The sequence below is a fragment of the Sardina pilchardus genome, chromosome 5, assembly GCF_963854185.1.
Source record: "Sardina pilchardus chromosome 5, fSarPil1.1, whole genome shotgun sequence".
In the NCBI taxonomy this organism is placed as follows: Eukaryota; Metazoa; Chordata; class Actinopteri; order Clupeiformes; family Clupeidae; genus Sardina; species Sardina pilchardus.
Window position 1 is genome coordinate 31,443,289 of NC_084998.1, and position 20,316 is coordinate 31,463,604.

The following is a 20,316-nucleotide window of genomic DNA, read 5'->3' on the forward strand; positions in this document are numbered from 1 at the left end:
TTACTGCCTCACTATCTGGTGTTCTAATAATGAAAGGCTTTGAAATAATTATAATGAATATTAGCGGCAGCTTTTTCAGGTCTCTCAGGCCTGAACCACAACCCAGCTAGAGCATAGAAGGGTCGCCTATTTTTTTTCTGCTTGACGAGGCTGCAAGAGGTTATGTGCAGAAATAACTTTGAAAAGACCAGTTAATAGTCATGATTTGTGTTCATAAGGGGAAGTGGTGGTCACATGTGTACTATAAAGTAGCAGAAATAGGGTGACCGCCAACCAGACTCTGAAAAGAAGGCCAGGTTGTGTTTAAAAGTGAGGACAAATCAGCCAAAATGAGGACAACCCTCTATTTCTGCTCATAGGCCTATTCCTATTGGGGTGGGGGGCATTCCGCACCCATGTTAACAGGTTAGAGGAGCCACACTACCTCCATCATATATCTCATATCCATGCGCCCATGTTAACAGGTTAGAGGAGCCACACTACCTCCATCATGTCTCATATCCATGCGCCCATGTTAACAGGTTAGAGCACACTACCTCCATATATCAGATCCATGCACCCATGTTAGAGGAGCCACAATACCTCCATCATATCCATGCGCCCATGTTAACAGGTTAGAGGAGCCACAGTACCTCCATCATATCCATGCGCCCATGTTAACAGGTTAGAGGAGCCACAGTACCTCCATCATATCCATGCGCCCATGTTACAGTTTTTCTCGATTGTTAACACACATTTTCTGAAAACATGCCTCACATTCTCAGAACTTTACACACAAATCCAAAACAACACACACAATGGGCAAAACTCCACAATTCTCCTGCAAAATTACACTTTACCTTCAAAACAATGTAATTTCTCCTCAAAATGCTCTTTTGTTCTCAAGAGACACACACACACCATCATATATCAAGACATTTACAAGGACCAGTTGAACACTGATGTGCTCAGTGTAAAACACTGCGATGTATTGAAAACACTTCTTCTTCATTCATTATAATGACTTGGACCTTTTTTTTGTTCAGTGTTACACTACAAACAGTACTACAAACAGTAGATAAGCTGATACAGTAAGTTGATATGCTTACCCTATCAATATTTTGAAATATCTCATTGTTTTCTATTATTTTCCTTTGTATTCCCTGTAATGTTATGCCGTTTTTTCTAGGACAATGCTCATGATTTCAGTTTCCTGTTCAGGAGACAGAAGCCCTTGTGTTGGTAATCTTTCGGCTGCCAAACAAATAGTAAAATATTGTAAACTGTGTAGGAATCCAAAGTAGGAATACTTTCCCCAAATACTTGAAATATACTTTATTTTTACAGTCCTACAGAACAGCCCACAGGCAATACTGTACTACCGTGCTCATTGAGCTTGTACTGTACGGTACTGTACTGTATTGATACGCAGCACTGCAATGTTCTAGTGGCTCGGATCTCATCGGAGATTAGTCCTTGGCCTCCCCGTCCTCCTCCTCTTACTCTCACTCCTCTGGCTCTGCCTCTGCCTGTACTACTACTGTAATACTAAAGCTCTGATTGCTAATTGTAAGACTGTGTGACAGGAGTTTGCCAATCTGATGAGTCAGTGTGCATGGTAGGGCAGTTAGCTTTAGAATTTGAATGGCAGTGTGTTCTTTGTGAAAACAAGAGATTTTCTTCATGAAAATTGTGTCTAATGCACAGAATTGTGTGTAGTGTTTTGAAAACATTGTGTTATAGAACTGCAATTTGAGTGTAAAGCCGAAATTGTGCTTATAGTTCAGCAGAATCGGTTCAGGAGGTTGGTGCATGAGCTACATATTATGGGAATTGTGTCTCAAGTACCAGAAATTGTGTGTAAACAATTGAGAAAAACTGTAACAGGTTAGAGGAGCCACACTACCTCCACCATATGTCCATGTGCCCATCCTAACAGATTAGACTACACTACCTCCACCATATCCATGCGCCCATGTTAACAGGTTAGAGCAGCCACACTACCTCCATCATATCCATGTGTCCATGCGCCAATGTTGACAGGTTTGCGTTGGTACCCCACCCTGGTCAACACCATCAGACACCTTTACAACAAACATTCTTCTCACTAATGATTCCCACAGAGGGAGGTTTCAGTTAACACAGGTGGTATCTAAATGTACACTATATTGGCAAATACTGCCTTGACTCATATGAACTTCCCTTTCTTAATCCGTAAGGGTTTAATGACGTCGGTCCACCCTTTGCAGCCAGCTACAGTATAACAGCTTCAACTCTTCTGGGAAGGCTTTCCACAAGGTTTAGGAGTGTGTTTATAGGAATTTTTGACAATTCTTCCAGAAGCGCATTTGTGAGGGCACATACAAACACACACTGGCTCTCAGTCTCCGCTCTAATTCATCCCAAAGGTGTTCTGTCTGGTTGAGGGACTCTGTGCAGGCCAGTCAAGTTCATCCACACCAAACTCTGTCATCCATGTCTTTATGGACCAATTGCTTTGTGCACTAGTGTCATTTTGGAACAGAAAGGGGCCATCCCCGAGCTGGGCTTGGCCCCTTATTTGCAGTGAAAGGAACTCTGAATGCATCAGCTTTAACCAACAGGCTTAAATAATGGAAAACTACTCAGTTTCTGTGCTTTGTTAAAGTGATGACATGCTCCATGAGCCATGTTCAAAAACACGTTGTCACAAATTTTCAAGGAACTACGGCTAAGGAACTTGCTAAGGCTGTACAGTCTAGCTGACACATGCCTTTTGCACCACCACAACAGTACTAAGGCTGCATATCAAGCACTGACAATCTACTTCATCTCCAACTACCATACTGACGGCATTGTCCGTTTATTTGTATAGGCCTAACGCATTTAACATGCACAGAGTGCAACCCAAAGCGCTCCACTCACAAGACTTTGACACATACAAAAGATGCCGGATGGAGGGGCATAACCCTTGACACTAAGACGTACAACAAACATAATTAACGTACATAGATACGTTGTTTTTTTGTTTTTTTTTTAAGAGAAAATTCCATGTTAACTTAGTCCAATTGACTGTATCTCGGTGAGTAAAGTCCCAATCCAGGATGCCAAATGAGGCATGTCATTTCTTGTCTGTCAGATAATCATCAGTCACATTCTCAGATAATTCTACACCTGTTGGGTCCTGTCCTGTTCTATTTGTAGAATCTTACCCCACACAGCAAGCAAATACATTTCCCTCCGACAAACCAAACATCACAGGCACAGGTGTCTGGGTGGTAATCAGTGACGGCAGGAGCAACAATCATGTACAACCGTCGTCTTTTTTTATAGTTAAATCAGGTGGTAGAACCAACTAGCCAATAGATCTCCAAAGCGACTTATAACATGGTTAACATTTTAAGCTTTTTAAAGTAATTCTAACAACAATTCCAGGAACATTTTGAATAGGTAGAATGCAGTGAGAATAAGTGCATCAAGTGCAATTGTCTGGAGGGGGAATGCGGTCTCTTGGGTCTCTTGTGAAGGGTCTGTATTAGATGTCTGACTCTGGGCAGGACGGTAAATAAGATAATTTCCAAAGACGTTGCCATGTTCCACAGCAACATTTCTCAGAACTACAACCACAACAACAATGTTTCAGAAGACAATTACCACAGAGTCCACTTCCTATTTTGCAAAACTAAACACTGCACTCACTGTTACCCGGACAGTCTTTACACTATTCATGCATGCCACTACTTCATGGGCCTGGCCCACCAGAGTATAGCCCACAGAGTGGCTAACGCACTACTTCATGGGCCTGGCCCACCAGAGTATAGCCCACAGAGTGGCTAACACACTACTTCATGGCTCTGGCTCACTATAGCCCACAGAGTGGCTAATGCTTATATATAGATAGATAGATACTTTATTGATCCCCAAGGGGAAATTCAAGATATGATATCTGCTAATGTGGTCGCCTTTAAAGGTGAACTATGCAAGGTTTTTTTTTGGCTTAATTTACCTTAACTGCTCAGCTTCAGAGTCATTGGAATGGTTATTTTACGGGTTGAATGATGGCCGTCTTGCTTTCCCCCTAATGCCTGTGAGCTGAACAATCACGCTTGCAAGATTGTGCCACCGGGCCGTAGCATTGACAAACAGAAAGTATTGCAGCCTCGCGATCATGCTCATGAAAAGGCAGACTGACCGATTGAGGAGTGTTGTAAAATCTACACACTAAAGCTGTCTAGGGGAAGCTCTGCAGAGAAACCTGCATGCGTAAAACGAGAAAACAGTGAAGCCAAATCTGCATAGTTCCTCTTTAAGCAGTCTTGTCCCAATCTCACTCTAAGAAAAAAAAGGTGCAATACTGTATATACAGTATACAGAACCTAAAATGGTTTTATTGCATGTTTCATATGTGCCACCCCTAAATGATGAGTTCATCAAAGGAACCCCGGTTCTTTAAAGCCTGCATGGTTCTATATAGCACCTCAAGAACCCTTTCTTTAGGAGTGCACCCCTGTGATGGACCATTATGGCGATATGTTAATGTGGTCATCTTTAAGCAGTCTTGTGCCTATCTCAGCCCTGTGGTGACTGGAGATTTCACCCTGCTAGACCCTGTTGGGCAAATCTTCTTCAATTTTAAAAACAAGAAACAAGACCACAGGGGCATGTCCGCTGCAACTAATCTTTCTGAACACATACTTTACTATATATTTTTTCAAAACGTAAAAGAAAGAAGCACAGTAGCACTGCTGGATATAAACATTTTAATGTACAACAGCTTTAAACAACACATATCCTTTACAATAAAAAGATGCCACACATATCGGTTGGACATTCATGGAGTAGAAGACATGGCTGTGGGGCCAATGCCCGCCCGTCCCACCCGACGGGCACAACCCAAATAAAATACCCACAGAGACTCTGCGTGGGGGGGGGGAGTGCGCAGAAAACACTGGTCACGGTCACCAACCCAACTCCTCTTTTTCTCTCGCTCTCTCTCTCTTTTGTTAAAGCTTACGTTAAAAACTCCAATTCCCCCCCACAAGCAGTCTGTCCCCTCATTCCTCCTGTTTTCAAAATGAGACCCGGAGGTAAGAACTGTACCCTGGCGGTGGCAGACACACACACTGGCCCAGGCCTGTGCAAAGTTGTAGCCAGACCTGAACCAGAGTGAGTGTGTGTGTGTGTGTGTTAGCTGGTGGCTGTTGGGGGCGGACTAGGCCCACAGGTGCTCGCTGGTGTTCATGATTGCCAGGGGTACAGTTCCCCACTCCAGCCACAAACAAGAACCTGTTGTAATGCTGTAAAACTGAAAATACACGGTTGAATACAAAACCTAACGTCATCCAAATTACTTGGACTGATTTATTTTTTGTGTGTTTTCTGTTTGGGAATATGCTGAAGTCCCCCTGGAATGATTCTTGATTATTTTTTGTTTTTGTTGGTATTGTTGTTGGTGTTTTTGTTTTGTGTTTGTTTTTTCTCTGAACAGAGTTGCATTTTGTTGCAGGAAGGGTTGATACCGTAGACACAAAGTTGTTGAATGGAATTGAAAACAAGTGCATCATGGTCCTGCAGGTTCTGGGGGTCAGTGCTTGTTATTGCTCTCTTCCTGGGACGAGTTTGAGATGCCGTTCTGATTTTGGGTGGAGCCGGACCCCAGCCCATACAATCGGCCGCAGTACTTGGCGTCATCGATGTTGTCTTCAAAGAATAACTGCAAAATGAACCACAAATCGGTTTCCTCAGCACTCTCGACACACACTAGTGCACACACAGGCACTTGAGAACTAGTAGTACTGTGGTCTAGTGGAACAGAACACTTTCATTGATAATCTTTTAGGTAGGGCTGTGCAATTAATCGATTAATCGTCGATTATGACTTCCAATGATTCTGAAAACAACATGATCAAAATATAAAACAATGCTCTCCTATTTTCTTGACTTGTCGTGTGTGACAGATTAACAAAATACTTTTAATTAACTGTAAAATAAAAAATCAACCTTTGAAAATTAATGACAGTTCCAAAATCAATGAATAACTGTGTTTAACAATTGTGATGTCAATATTGACCAAAATAATCATGATAATGATTTCTGCCATAATCCACAAGACCTACTTTCAGGGAAACCCTGTCAGTTGTTAACACATGACATAGTAAGACGTGATGCTCGAAACAACCTCAGCTTCACTCCTGGAGCAATAACTGAGAAATCTACCTCTCTTATGTGGTTACGATTCAAGCATGAGTTTGTTCATCTTTTGTGTGGTAAACACTGAACGTGCAAAACAGATTTCTGAGAAAAGGAGCAGGTTGTACAGTATGGTGCTGTATTTTTAGTGTGTACTTCTGAGAATAGAAACAGGTTGCACAGTATGGTGCTGTACTTAAAGTGTGTACTTCTGAGAAAAGGAGCAGGTGTGTACCTCTTTCATGCGGAAGAAGGCCATCCCAGTGAGCAGCGAGTCCGAGCCGGCCTGGTGCTGCCTGCCGATCCTCTTCAGCTCCAACTGGTCCGCCACCTCCTGAAGACCCCCCTGCACAGGCAAACACACACACACACACAGACACATTAGACACCATGACCACCTGAAGACCCCCCTGCACAGGCAAACAATTTATATACTTTATTTGATTCCACTTTACAAGTCAAGTTACATTAGGAATCAAATCTCTTGAATAATGCAGTAGATTAAAGCAGTTCAACAATATATCATGAGTTTACAGGTTCAAGGGTATAGGAAACATCGTCTCTTCCAAATAAACATGCTTCCTATAACTGCTGATATGGAACAGTATTTTACTAGCTGCTTAGTCTTATATAGTCCCCCAATGCAAAGTCCACGGACCGCCAACCTACATGACCAAGGCTACCAAACACTAACACAATGAGCTGGCATTTGTAACCTAGGTTCTCAATGACAGAAATCAAAGGCTGGTATTTAAGCGTTTTTGCACAGTATGAGTCCTCCATAAATAGATCAAAAGCACATGCCACTTCAAATATTTGAACTGTTTTAGCACTCTGAGAAATGATGATAATGTCTGGTGTGTTTGCAATTCCAGAGAAGGTGTTTGCAGGGGAATTAAACCATTTAGAGTGGACAGACAGTGGTGTGTTTGTAGATCTGCTCTTCCTCTGTGTGTGAGATCTGAGGAGCTACAGTATGAGGTCCACAGGCCTATCATGTCTGGCAATATACAGCCCTTTAAGGGAGCTACAGCTGTTCATGATGTGGGCTACTGACACACACACACACACACACACACACACACGACACCATCACCACCTGAGGACCCTCCTGCACAGACACACGATAAACACCATCACCTCCTGAAGGCCCCCCATGCACAGACACACACACACACACACTAAACACCATCCCCACCTGAAGACCGCTATACTCAGGCAAATACACCAACACATTAAAGACCCCCTCTACACAGGTAAACACACACACAGTAAAACACTCCAATATCCAAATACTAAAGCCAGACATAAAACCCCAAATATCTACACATATTCAAACATCCACAAGACATCCACAGCAGGACATCCTATATTAACACCCTGAAATTCACACATCCACACTCTGCTCGCCAAATCCATCTAACTGTCAATGAGTTTAAAACATGTTAAACATCTCCATCTCCATTATCTTCATAATCTTTGTCTATTAATTCACTTTCTCTAATTAACATCAAATCAGATATCTACAATACCTCCACATTCACTCTACTGACCTAAACCAACTTTCTGCACATAAAATCTTGACCACTTGCTCCACCTGCTGGTTACACAACTCTGCCACCCATCTGTCTCCAACTCAATCTCAAACACCTGCACAGACCTCTCAACATCTCAAACACCAATTTCCTCTCATATCCAGAATATTCCTTATCTCTCCCTATATCCCTGTCACTTTGGAGTGCCTGCAAAATATCAGTCAACTTTAACTTTTCTAAACTTTAAATCTAATCTTGAACACAAGCATTAATTGCCAGACAACGCATTGATTGTCGGATTGAAGCGTTTCAGTTTCTAGTTTATTTTAACCCCACAGATTAGGTATTTTGATGACTTGAATGTTTTATGTGTTTGAATGCTATTGGTGTTCAGTTTTGATTTGAGTGGACGCTGCTGTCTGTACTACAAACTGCCCCTAAGGAACAACAGACATCATTGATCCATGAGCGGGCACGTGCAGTGGCAGGGGCAAGGGAGGGGAGGGTGGGGGGCATACCTTCAGGTTCTTGCAGCTCTTCATGAGGTACTTGACGTCATAGATGGCTGGGAAGAAGAGGTTGAGGATGTGGAAGAACTCGTGCTCTTCCTCGGGCAGCCTCGAGTCCGTCAGCAGCTTCACCAGATAGCCGAAGTCGTAGCCACTGCAGAGGGAGGAGAGACAGCATCGAAGAGATTAGCATTAGCCTCGCAGAGACACATCAGCATGGGAGAGACACGTCAGCATCGGAGAGACACCAACATCAACAGTAACATTAACATTTTACATTTATCAATTCAGCAGACACTTCTGTCCAGAGTGACTTACATGTCACTTACATTACAAGGGCCATCGTCCCTGGAGCAGCTTGTGGTTACATGCCTTAATCAAAGGCACAACTAACCGGGAACTGAACCCACTGTTTCAAGGCTCACCACCACCACCACCTCATTAATCAACCAATTTCATGCAACATATCTTTCACACTTACACACTGGGTTTACACAATACAGTATTACTTAAAATTTAGCTTGATCATAACCATTGATTCCCAACAGCATAAATGCCCAACAAATCTAGTCTAGGGCTAGCCTGGTCCTGACCATCCCATAATACTACCATTTCATTTCGTATTATGGTCTGGAATTTCTTTGCTCTGAAGCGCTTGCAGGAAGCGGGAAGTAACGCCCAGTTCTGGTTTGAATTGATTGGACAGCTGAGAACAACATAGCGCAGGCGTTTAACGTCATCGTCACGAGCGCCCTCCCCCTTTCGCCCCCACCAACCCGTCTCTTCGTTTATTGGCTGCTTTCTGGAGGGGGGGCGTTCTGTTACAATTCTACCGAGCAGAATGCTCCACAGAGGAGCACGGCCAGACACGTAGTGGAGGCAATCCTTGGCCGGAAGTACGTGGATGGCTCGCGAGGCTAGTCTAGGGCATCACCTCTGTGCAAAATTCATAACGATAACACATATCTACAGTACCACACTTACACACTGGGTTTACACAATACAGTATTACTTAAAATGTAGCTTGATCATAACCATTGATTCCCAACAGCATAAATGCCCAACAAATCTAGTCTAGGGCATCACCTCTGTGCAAAATTCATAACGATAACACATACAGTGGGTATAGTAAGTATTCACACCCATGCTAAAGTTGACTAAAAAGAGGAATATAAAATCATCTTTTGAGAATTGATTGTAATGCCTTAATTCAAAAAATGAGTAAAAATCAAACCGCTAAGGACACTAATTTTCTTTGTGATTGAAGAATGTATAGTAAATAGATAAATGTTCTTCCTTAAATACAGGTTGCATAAGTAATTGACCCCTATGTTAAATTCCCATAGGAGCAGGAGGATTTTTTATATGTTTTTATTTTTAAAGGTCAGCTATTTCATGGATCCAGGATATTATGCATCCTGATAAAGTTCCCTTGGCCTTTGGAATTAAAATAGCCCCACATCATCACATACCCTTCACCATATCTAGAGATTGGCATGGTGCTTTTTCCAGTTAGCCTATTAGCCTGTTTGATGCTCATTGAGCTCAATGCAAATCAAACAGGCTAATAGGCTAACTGGAAAAAAGCACCATGCCAATCTCTAACTATGGTGAAGGATATGTGATGATGTGGGGCTATTTTAATTTCAAAGGCCAAGGGAACTTTATCAGGATGCATAATATCCTGGATCCATGAAATAGCTAGCCTTTAAAAATAAAAACATATAAAAAATCCTCCTGCTCCTATGGGAATTTAACATGGGTCAATTACTTATGCAACCTGTATTTAAGGAAGAACATTTATCTATTTACGATACATTCTTCAATCACAAAGAAAATTAGTGTCCCTAGCGGTTTGATTTTTACTCATTTTTTGAATTAAGGCATTACAATCAATTCTCAAAAGATGATTTTATATTCCTCTTTTTAGTCAACTTTAGCATGGGTGTGAATACTTACTATACCCACTGTATCTACCCCACTTACACACTGGGTTTACACAATACAGTATTACTTAAAATGTAGCTTGATCATAACCATTGATTCCCAACAGCTTAAATGCCCAACAAATCTAGTCTAGGGCATCACCTCTGTGCAAAATTCATAACGATAACACATATCTACCCCACTTACACACTGGGTTTACACAATACAGTATTACTTAAAATGTAGCTTGATCATAACCATTGATTCCCAACAGCTTAAATGCCCAACAAATCTAGTCTAGGGCATCACCTCTGTGCAAAATTCATAACGATAACACATTTCACAGGCAATAGCCAGCAGACCCCGGCTCTAGCTCACATCATAAGACAACACCGAGAGCTGCAGTGCGTTTGGTGGTGATGGTCTAGTGCAGCAGCGGTTCCCAAACACCCCCCACGGACCACCTTCTAAATCCTCTAAAACTCGGCAAAACATATTTTTTTGCCTAGCAGGATGGTCTAGGGTCGCACCGTTAAGGCCAAGCCTGCGTTCAACACCAGGCCAGCCTGTCCAATCAGAACGCTCTATCTGTGTACAGAGTCCTTGAGCCTGCCTTAGTACGGTGACGACAGAGCTGTGAGGCACCTTCGGCTTCCGATATTGACGCCAAGGGGCTTGACCATGCGTCCTCGTTCAACGAGTTGGGTGTGAGACCGTGTTGCAACAATCATAGAGAACAACAAAAGATGGATGAGGCTAACGAAGCAAACAATTTGTTTAGAGTTAGACTTGGGCTTTTCTTTGAAGGTTGAGCAGCAAGAAGCACTCAAGTCATTAATTTTAAAGGATGCATTTGCTGTTTTGCTGACCGGCTACGATTGGTCACAAGTGCTGGCCTATTACATGGTAGTTTGAAAGACACCGGTTCATCCCACCCACAGGCTTCAGCTCTGTGAATGGTCCGACTCCAGACTATACATTTCTGTATAGTTTGGCTTGCCAGGCTACCCAGGAGGTCTCATTCCAACAAATCCGGCCCACTGCCTAGTGCCTAATTCCAGTCTGACAACCTGTAACTCTATGAAGGGTGCAATTACGTAGGAATCAGTTGAGTAAGTAGTCGATTTTTTTTAATATCTAGTGGTCGTATTTTTAAAAATCTAACCCTCCACCTTATACCATGTTTGCAAGAAATACTGTGTCACGATGCTTTTGCCCAGTCACTAAATGAGCAATAGTTTGTGCAGGATAGTGCTGAAATATTGCATGGCACATTGCGTGCCATACAAATCAGGGCCCAGTCTTTGGTTAAAACATGGCACAACCTTTCACCCATTTTGTTTCTATGTTTCTAATGCCAGTTGATCGGCGTGTTGGGTGCTGTGCTGGCTTGACCTTGCTATTGTTTTGTTCTTTTCACGGATTATGATCAAATCACCGCCTATGTGTCTGTGTGTTGGGGTACATGTTGTGCTGACTAGACCTTGCTAGCAGCTAGTGTATCATCTTTTCCACTGTTTATGGTCAAATCACTGTCTATGCTGTGAATGTCTATGTGTGCACTGTTAGGCCTTTTTAAATGGCGTCATCATGTGTCGACCTTGCGCTGTACCCAAGTGTTCTCACACTGGTCTCAGTACAGCCTGAAACCTTGCGCTCTCTGTGCGTTTTATGGTTCAATGAGTGAAGATTAGGACTAACACAATGGTCTTATTTTTAAAACATAAAAACCTTGAACAAGACATTACCAAGACATTAAGATATGATGCTAGAGCTAAATGGTCACATTGTGGTCATTCCCAAGCCTCTCTACACAAATCCAGAGGCTGACTGTGTTCCTTGCTGCTGGAAGCTGATCTGCAGCGGTGCATCAAGGTGGGTTGCACATCCAACCTATGGCTGGGCACCCTCAGTGTAAACGCAGGGGCGAATAAAGGTGGGTTGCACATCCAACCTATGGCTGAGCACCCTCAGTGTAAACACAGGGGCGAATAAAGGTGGGTTGCACATCCAACCTATGGCTGAGCACCCTCAGTGTAAACACAGGGGCGAATAAAGCTGGGTTGCACATCCAACCTATGGCTGGGCACCCGAAGTGTAAACGTAGTGTCGAATAAAGGTCATCACAGAGTTATGCAGTGAGACAGCCTAACTCTCACGATACCTTAAGAGGTGTGCTAGCAACACTAGCTGCTAGTACCTTTGGGTTTTAGCCTCCTTGGTAGAATGATGCTCATATCCAACATACAAGAGTGTGGGTTCAAGACAAGCTACAGGTTACAGATCGTGCAGGGTCTCCACAACACAACGATCCCGGCCGGAGAAGAGGGCGCTAAGATGGAGCTGTGTGGCTCTGTTCTGTAAAAAAATGCCTTTTAAGATATCTAACAGGAGGGAGAGGCAGCAAGTGCTGTTCGAAACTGAAAAAAACTATTTGTGCTGCCTTCTAAGATACCTTAGAATTACCCCTTTTTGAAGGCAGCATTGATGTATCATTGAGGCTGCCTACTATCCATATGCGGCAATGTCTGCGATGGAAGTGTGTGAAGAGAGAGAGTGTGTGTCTGTGTGTGGAGAGAGAAAAAAAGGCAAGAAAGAGAGAGTGAGTGTGTGTAGGGGGAGAGAGTGTGTGTGTATGTATGTGGAGAGAAAGAGAGAGTGAGTGAGTGCGTGAGTATGTGTGTGTGGAGAGTGTGTGTGTCTGAGTGTATGGAGAAAGAGAGAAAGAGAAAGAGAGTGTGTGTGTGGTGCAGAGAGAGAGAGAGAGAGAGAGTGAGTGAGTGCGAGGAGAGTGAGTGTGTGTGTGTGTGTGTGTGTGTGTGCATGTGTTTGTGTGTGTCTCTGGTCAGACCCACCTGTGGAAGGACAGCCACTTGACGTTCTCACACAGCACCAGGCCCGAGGTCATCAGCAGCTCGGCGAAGTAGAGTGTGTCGATCCCCTCCTCCTCATGCTTCTTGAACTGCAGCCCAGAGTTCTGCAGCAGGTCTATGGAGTCCTGCGAGTACATGTCCTCTCTGCCAGAGGAGGTAGAAACAGACAACGTACACTTCGATAAGCACACAGAACACAGAATGTGACTTACTCGTAGATAAGTATAACAGAATTCAGAATGAGATGTAGTTAAGTATAACAGAATACAGAATGTGACATACATGCCAATAAGTACAACAGAACACAAAATGTGATGTACACGTCGATAAGTACAACAGAACTCAGAATGTGACGAACACATAGCTAGGTATAACAGAATTCAGAATGTGACGTATACATCAGTAAGTATAACAGAACACAGAATGGAGCATCAAAATATGTTTTGCAAGCTTTGAAAACAAATACTACTCAATGGTACACTCTCCCATACACACAGACACACACTCACATGCATTATCCATATTCAGGCTGTGTGTGTGTGTTTTTTTTTCTTACAACCCGTATTTTGCGCAAAACTCTTCCCTCCGCCCTGTGCTCCTCAAAAGGTTTGTGGCGCCACCCACTTCCTACACTCAGCCCTAATCTGTGCCCCATGTGAGACCAAACATGCCAGTTGCTCCCCATGCATCAGAGACAGACCCTGACTACAAAAACACAACTGCATTTCAAGTAAAGTTTATGAGCCCCCCTACGTTAAATTGAACTTGAAGTTGAACTGCCACGTTGTTGTCCCTTGGGGGTAGTCTCCATCTTCATTCATAAATGTGAGGCCGAGTTGAATGATCTTCAGTAAGTCGACATTACATCGCAGGAGCTGATATTGATAGTCCACAGTGCTCCGAAACTCTCCGATCGGTCTGACAACCACGCCAGGAAATTCTGTGTCCTGCAAAACAAAGAGTACAAAAACAGTGTAAGGTTGTGTCTCAAACCGCATACTTCCGTCAGTTCACTGAGCGCTTACTTACATTGTGCCCACTTTTCGATGGTTAATATTTGCACAATATGCTTAAACTAAGTATATGAAGTGTGCAAGTAGGTGGTCTGAGAGACAGCCTAAAAGACACACTTCTGTCAATCACTTTAATAGGGCTTTCAGCATATTAGATTTTCTTTGGCAACATATTGCAATACAGTACAAAATGTATACATCTGGATTGGTCTACCATGGCAATGAAGTTGTAGTTCTGAACGATCTGTCGGATTTTCCTCATCTCCTCTTCAACGTTGCTGGCCCATACTTCACAGATGATTTGGCTGGTATCCGCTAGAGCGGCAGGCATTTTTGCAGGTTGAAGAAATGACTGAAAACTCCGGGTTATTGTATCTCCGTCAGTAGCCAGTGAAGCACACTGTAATACATGCAAGTTCTCAGTGTCAGTGGGCAGAAGTATTGGTCTTTACATGAGATTTTTAAAACAAGTAACAGTAAGGTTTTAACAGCGACTTCAATTTCTATGTCAGCCTTTGTTTGGAGAAGAGCACAGTAACGTTACTTGATAAATGTAAAGTTATTCTGGGCTGCAATTCAACAGCTAACTGTCTAGCATAGCCAACAAGCAAACACCGTTAGGTCGTCGTTACGCTAGCAAAGCTAATTGTTAACGCTGGATAAGTGTAGCCAACATCATCACAGAAACAACTGCAGTTGTGAGTTAAAATGCTAACGTTGCCTAAACAAATGTAACGAGAACAAGCTACATTTACCTGTAGCGCGAATCGTCTTCCAAAGAGCAGAGGAAGGACATTGAAATAACGTAATATGATCTGAACATAGAACCTGTGCTTAACACGAGTATTGCAACCATCCAAGCTAAGTCAGCTAACGTTAGCGATAACTGGTTGCTAATATTGTTTTCATGTGTTAGGAGCCATAGCTCGCTTGCTAAGTTAGCCAACGTTAGCATAGACAGCTCCTTTTGTTAGCTTGTGTAAATAGATAACTCGTTATTTTAAGGACGTATATTTTGTATGTATTCAGGAGATTTACACACGTAAGAGATTAATGTTAGAAATAAAAGCATAATGTTGTACCTTTGTTGTGCGCGTGTGGGCTGATGTTGTGATGGGGCCGTGGTAGCAAGACGTTGGTTCTTTCCTCTGTATCTAGGAAGTGGCAGACATGCTAACACGCAGGCGCATTTTGCATAGATCCTCTCCCCAAAACTTTACAAACCTGGGGAGTCACATTCTTTGCCGCTAGAGGGAGCTCACGCTCCGCTTACAACCAGCTTACAACCAGCTTACAACCACCGAGCCGTAGATGGCTCCTCCGTGCTCAACTCTGGCACGTGCGCACAGCAAGCAATATTCAGCATCCCTTCATAATGAATCCAACCCTTTTTACTGTCTATGATCCAACCGCGTCTAAGTCGGCCAAAAATGAGCTAAACCCCAAAGATAACTACTACTTACTCTCTAGTTGGGTAGAACATCGCTCCATACGAAACATGGAAGGATCAGATCCACAATCCAACCAAGAAAAGCCAAAATCATCAGAGGCTGTCACTGCAATTGTCCAAAGTCAGCTATGGACGAGAAGCAATCAAGTCGCGCTGAAGTGCAAGTGAAAAAAAAGTAGAGGCCTACCCGTGTGTGTGTGTGTGTGTGTGTGTGTGTGTGTGTGTGTGTGTGTGTGTGTGTGTGTGTGTGTGTGTGTGTGTGTGTGTGTGGCTAGGCTGTGTGCGCGCGCGCGTAAAGCGTGTGTTTGGGGCAGTATGATGAGAGATATTTTAATTATGCTCATTTGTGTCTTATTTCTTTTGATTATTCTATTTTGTGTAGTTTTCTTTGCTATTTTATTAACTATGAAGCTTTACTTTCGTTAATGCAAAGCACACTGAATGGCCCTGTGCGTGAAAAGAAATGGGTCCTATATAAATAGGCGTGTCTTACCCGTACACGTGACCATTTCCTGTTGTGTGTGTTGGTGTGAAGACCCAGAACTTGCTCTGTGCTGTCAGTGGTTCAAATGGAAATGGAAAGTAGTCTACCACTGCTCATCTTCTATTGTAAGTAGGGCTGTCAATCGATAAAAACATGTTATCTAATTAATTACTCTGTGATTAATTAATCTTAATTAATCGCATATATTTGCTGTGAAAGCATTTTAAAATTTACATTCAAATGAATCATTGAATAATCAGCATTAGTGATATTGAAGTTAAAAAACTCTTCTATTATTACTTTCACTGTTCAAATAATGGGCATAACAATCTATAATATGACCTAATATGCTGAGGAAATCAATTCAAAAGTGCCAAAAGAAGTTTTTTTTCCAGGCCACAGTTATAGGGGCCTCAATGACAACACTGTTTCTTTGCATTGATTTGGTACCTTAGAGTTGACGAACTCTGGTGATATGCAAATCCCTTGCTGCATTGCAGAGGACTTTATTTTAATCAACACTTTATTTTTATCAGCATCACCAGGCCATTTTTATTTCTTTATTTATTTTAAAGTAATGTTCCAATCAATGATCTAGGCAGCTCATTCTCTTCTATCTCCTTCATTTTACAGTCTAATGGTTACTGGCTGTGGGTCAAAGGTCACAATCGATTAATCTGCATTTTTTTTAAAAGGAGTTACTTTTTCTAAAATTAATTAATCAAAATTAGTTGATTAATTTGACAGCCCTAATTGTAAGTTCTAGTTCTAAAATTATATTCTATAGTTGTTTTGCCTTACTGAATTGAATTAAAACAAAGGACCCAGGGGTTTTACACCAGTGTGATGGGGATGTTGGAAATTGAACATTAAAAGGTTTATTGAATTCAACATGGAAGTTAAGAACTTAACATTGTTGTGGAACATAATATTTAGTTAGAATGTTCAAAAAATATTGAGTATACACCAGTAACCTAATGTCTTTGATTTATGTAATGTTTGAATAGTTTAGAGCTTTGTACCTCCGTCATTATGGAAACATCATAGACTCCTCATCGACTGTGGTGCTTTACATTTTAAGCAAATAAATCTGCGACTTCATCAACAAGATCATTTGATCAGTCATAGAACTAGGGGCAATTAAGTCCTAAAAGCTACTGTTTTGTGTGGTTTTCTTTTATGAAAAGCATATTTGAATGATTTTTACCTTTATTGTTGAGAGCATTGTTTTCTACAGTGATAGAAAATCCGATTTACATTTACAGTTACATTTATTAATGTAGCAGACTCTTTTGTCCAAAGCGACTTGAAAAATATATATAACAATACCACTGCAGAGGCTATAGCGTCGATGTTTAACCTCTAGTCTAAGTGTAGCTGGAGGAGTTAGTGGTAGAGGGGGGAGGAGGGAGAAGTGTCTGAGAAGTGCATGTTTGTCAGTACTGAGTTGTTTCTCCATGACTCAAGGTGCTTCCTTTGTCCACATTGTCTACGTTTCTCTTAACAGATATCATGCTGCTGTGGTGGGCAGAAGGCAACAGTGGGGTCGAAGCGCTGAAATTGGGAGACACGGTGAGCCTGTCCTGTGAAATCGAGGTGGAGTTTGAGGTCATGTGGTTTGTTCTGCGCCCAAATAATTCTCTGTCTCTGGCTATGCTGACTAACGTCCGGTCAGATAAAGTCAGTCTCACACCCACTCCCCAGTTTGGCCCCCGTCTGGTGCCTGCTTACCATAGCAGTCAGAAGCGGATGGAACTGAGGATTGAGAATATCACTTCAGAAGACGTGGGGCTCTATTACTGTGCTAAGCGTGTAGGAAACATGGTCGAGATCGGAAACTCCTCAGCAGTCACGCTCTCCAGTTAGTGGGCCTCGTCATTCACTGTGTGTTTGTGTGTGTGTGTGTGTGTGTGAGAGAGAGAGAGAGAGAGAGAGAGAGAGAGAGAGAGAGAGTTTTGTTCTAAAGCATTACTGGTAGTCGTTGTCACTCAGGTGCATGTTTTTGTTTAATTATTGGATTATTTGTTGTTAATAGCGGCAGGTGAGCCAGACAAAGAGGACTGCTGGACAGTCATCGGGGTGGAGCTCCCAGGGTTCATTGCGCTGGTTGTTGCGCCCCCTCTGAGTGTTCTACTGTCGGCTGTGGTCATCATCTGCTGCCCTTGCTGTGAGTGAAGACTTCTACACACACTCAGATCCTCATCAAATTCTGCTGGTTGCAAATTATTTTAGTTGTTTTATTCAATGTTCAGCATACTGTTACCACTCAGAGGTTTATTTCATTCTTCAATATTTCAAAACACTGATCACTATTAATTTACAATTCGAATAATAATAATAATAATAACGATAATAATAGTGGTAGTAATAGATAAATAAATAGTACAAGATTAGAGACCATACTTTTAAATAATTTATTTGATAGTGATCAATTTTAATTTCTTGGTGTAGAAGGAAATATATTTTGCGGTTGTGCAGAACTGGAACAGAAAGTGATAAGGGTCATGCAATTAGTTCAAATGAAACGGAAATAAGTAGGCCTGCAGACCACATGGTGCCAGCAGTTTCACAAGTGTGGTTGCTGCCTATTGCTTTGTTGTGCCATTTTGTTTAAAGCAAACAACTGACCAGTTTTATACAGCAAGGTTCAAATTTTACATGAAAGTTGAAAGAAAAAAAGTTACTTAATTAACATGCATCATGTTTTTCACTGGTAAATGCATATTTGAAATGCGAATTTCAGAGGAACATCATGCAGTGAAAGTGTAACTGTATGTGCATCTTTAAATGTGTGTGTGTGTGTGTGTGTGTGTGTGTGTGTGTGTGTGTGTGTGATCTTTTCTCATCACTCCTGTCTCTTTTGTTTGTTCCAGACCTTAAAGAACCAAAGCGCAGGAAATAGTTAAGTCACCCTGCAGACCCGCACGCACAGCATCCTGTCGGAGAGACTGCATCAAGTACTCGTGTATATATTGCAAAAGTAATTCCATAGGAAATATATAGTTATACTGTCTACATGAGCATGATGAGTAAGAAAGCTCAAAATGCAATATGTTCCCCTGTCTTTCCTGTTCATTTGTGCTCGTCAGTCGGCTTATCACGACTTGATTACAAGATGGCGCCCAGCGGAGAGATTCTATGAAGGTACTGCTTGTAAACGGTCTTTTTAAAATAAACTTCCTGTGCATTTCCAAAGTTCTCAGTATCTCGTTTTAAATGTCAGGACCCTCAGAAGTCTACCAATGCAGTGTGGAGTTACTTGGAACCGTTTTAATGGTTTAAAAATAGTGATTTAGCTGCATAGGGTACGTTATGCCCAATCTAATAGATTCAAGCCTACTGCAAGCTCGGCTGAAAACGGCGAGTTCAGAATGCTGGGGGGTGAGCGAAGGTGCGTCTTCAACACGTGTGAGTACTCCGCAACATGTTTCGGTACAGTTAAGGTCAATTTCACACCGGAATTCTCCTTTAAAGCACAGTACACAGTTGAAATATACAGATAGAAAAATATTATCACAGAAAAGGTCTAAAGTCTATCTCTTCATTCATTCCAGGATAGATTTAAAGTGTTGTTGCAGCGTGAAACTTTTTGGATCTGGAGGTTTAAGGCGATGGAATATGGAGCCATTGACTCTTCCCTTGTTCCTATGCCCTGATGAAGGCCCCAGCCGCTACACGTGGGCATTTTTAGGTCCTTGTTGGACATGTTTAGTTCAAAATAAAGACATTTTAAAACCTCTGGAGTGCCTTGGTCGTGGAGGATTTTTTTCTCCTTTTTCTCACACAAACTGTTTACCTTGGACCAAAGAGCACCCAACAACAAGCAGCATCAAAAGAACAAAGAGAACTGAGCACGCCACTAACCCTGAACATTTGCTTTTCTAGTTTATTGTTTTTTACTCTATTAAAGATACTATTTCTATTTTTATATTTTAATTAATTAATTTATTCCTTCCTGTTCCTGTTATATGTGAAAGTAGACTTGACAATGCACTGTTATTAATGAGCTGCATTAGTGTGGTCATTTTGTAATCATCTGAGAGAATAAACACATATAAGTATATTAAACTGTGAAGCGTGTTTAAAAGAACACGCACCGGTTTTTCATATTAAACTATGCTATTCCCCTAATTAAGACGAGTTGATACATACCTCTCACGTTTCAATGCGTGCACTCACTGGCTCTGGCGCGCGGCACAACTTTGATAGCAGCTAGCCCAATGCATTCATTAGGATCCAAACAGAGATGAAGTTAGAAGCGACCAAACACCTCCATGTTTTCCCTATTAAAATACAGTTACACGAGTAGTCACACAACCAAGTATGGTGAGACAAAATAAAACGTGGTGCATATCTAAGCAGGTAAGAGGGATAACTAG

General features: G+C 42.0%; 1 protein-coding gene across 1 annotated transcript; it reads right to left on the minus strand.

The window, feature by feature from the left end:
- Positions 1-4,704: 4,704 nt before the first annotated feature.
- cnot8 (CCR4-NOT transcription complex, subunit 8) lies at positions 4,705-15,178 on the minus strand. Its single transcript, XM_062537243.1, has 7 exons — positions 15,086-15,178; positions 14,218-14,403; positions 13,744-13,937; positions 12,973-13,134; positions 8,201-8,345; positions 6,383-6,493; positions 4,705-5,671 (listed from the first exon to the last, which is right to left on the minus strand). Exons 2-7 carry the CDS (start codon positions 14,332-14,334, stop codon positions 5,543-5,545), a joined length of 858 nt encoding a protein of 285 aa, XP_062393227.1. The 5' UTR covers positions 14,335-14,403; positions 15,086-15,178; the 3' UTR covers positions 4,705-5,542.
- Between the last annotated feature and the right edge of the window lie 5,138 nt (positions 15,179-20,316).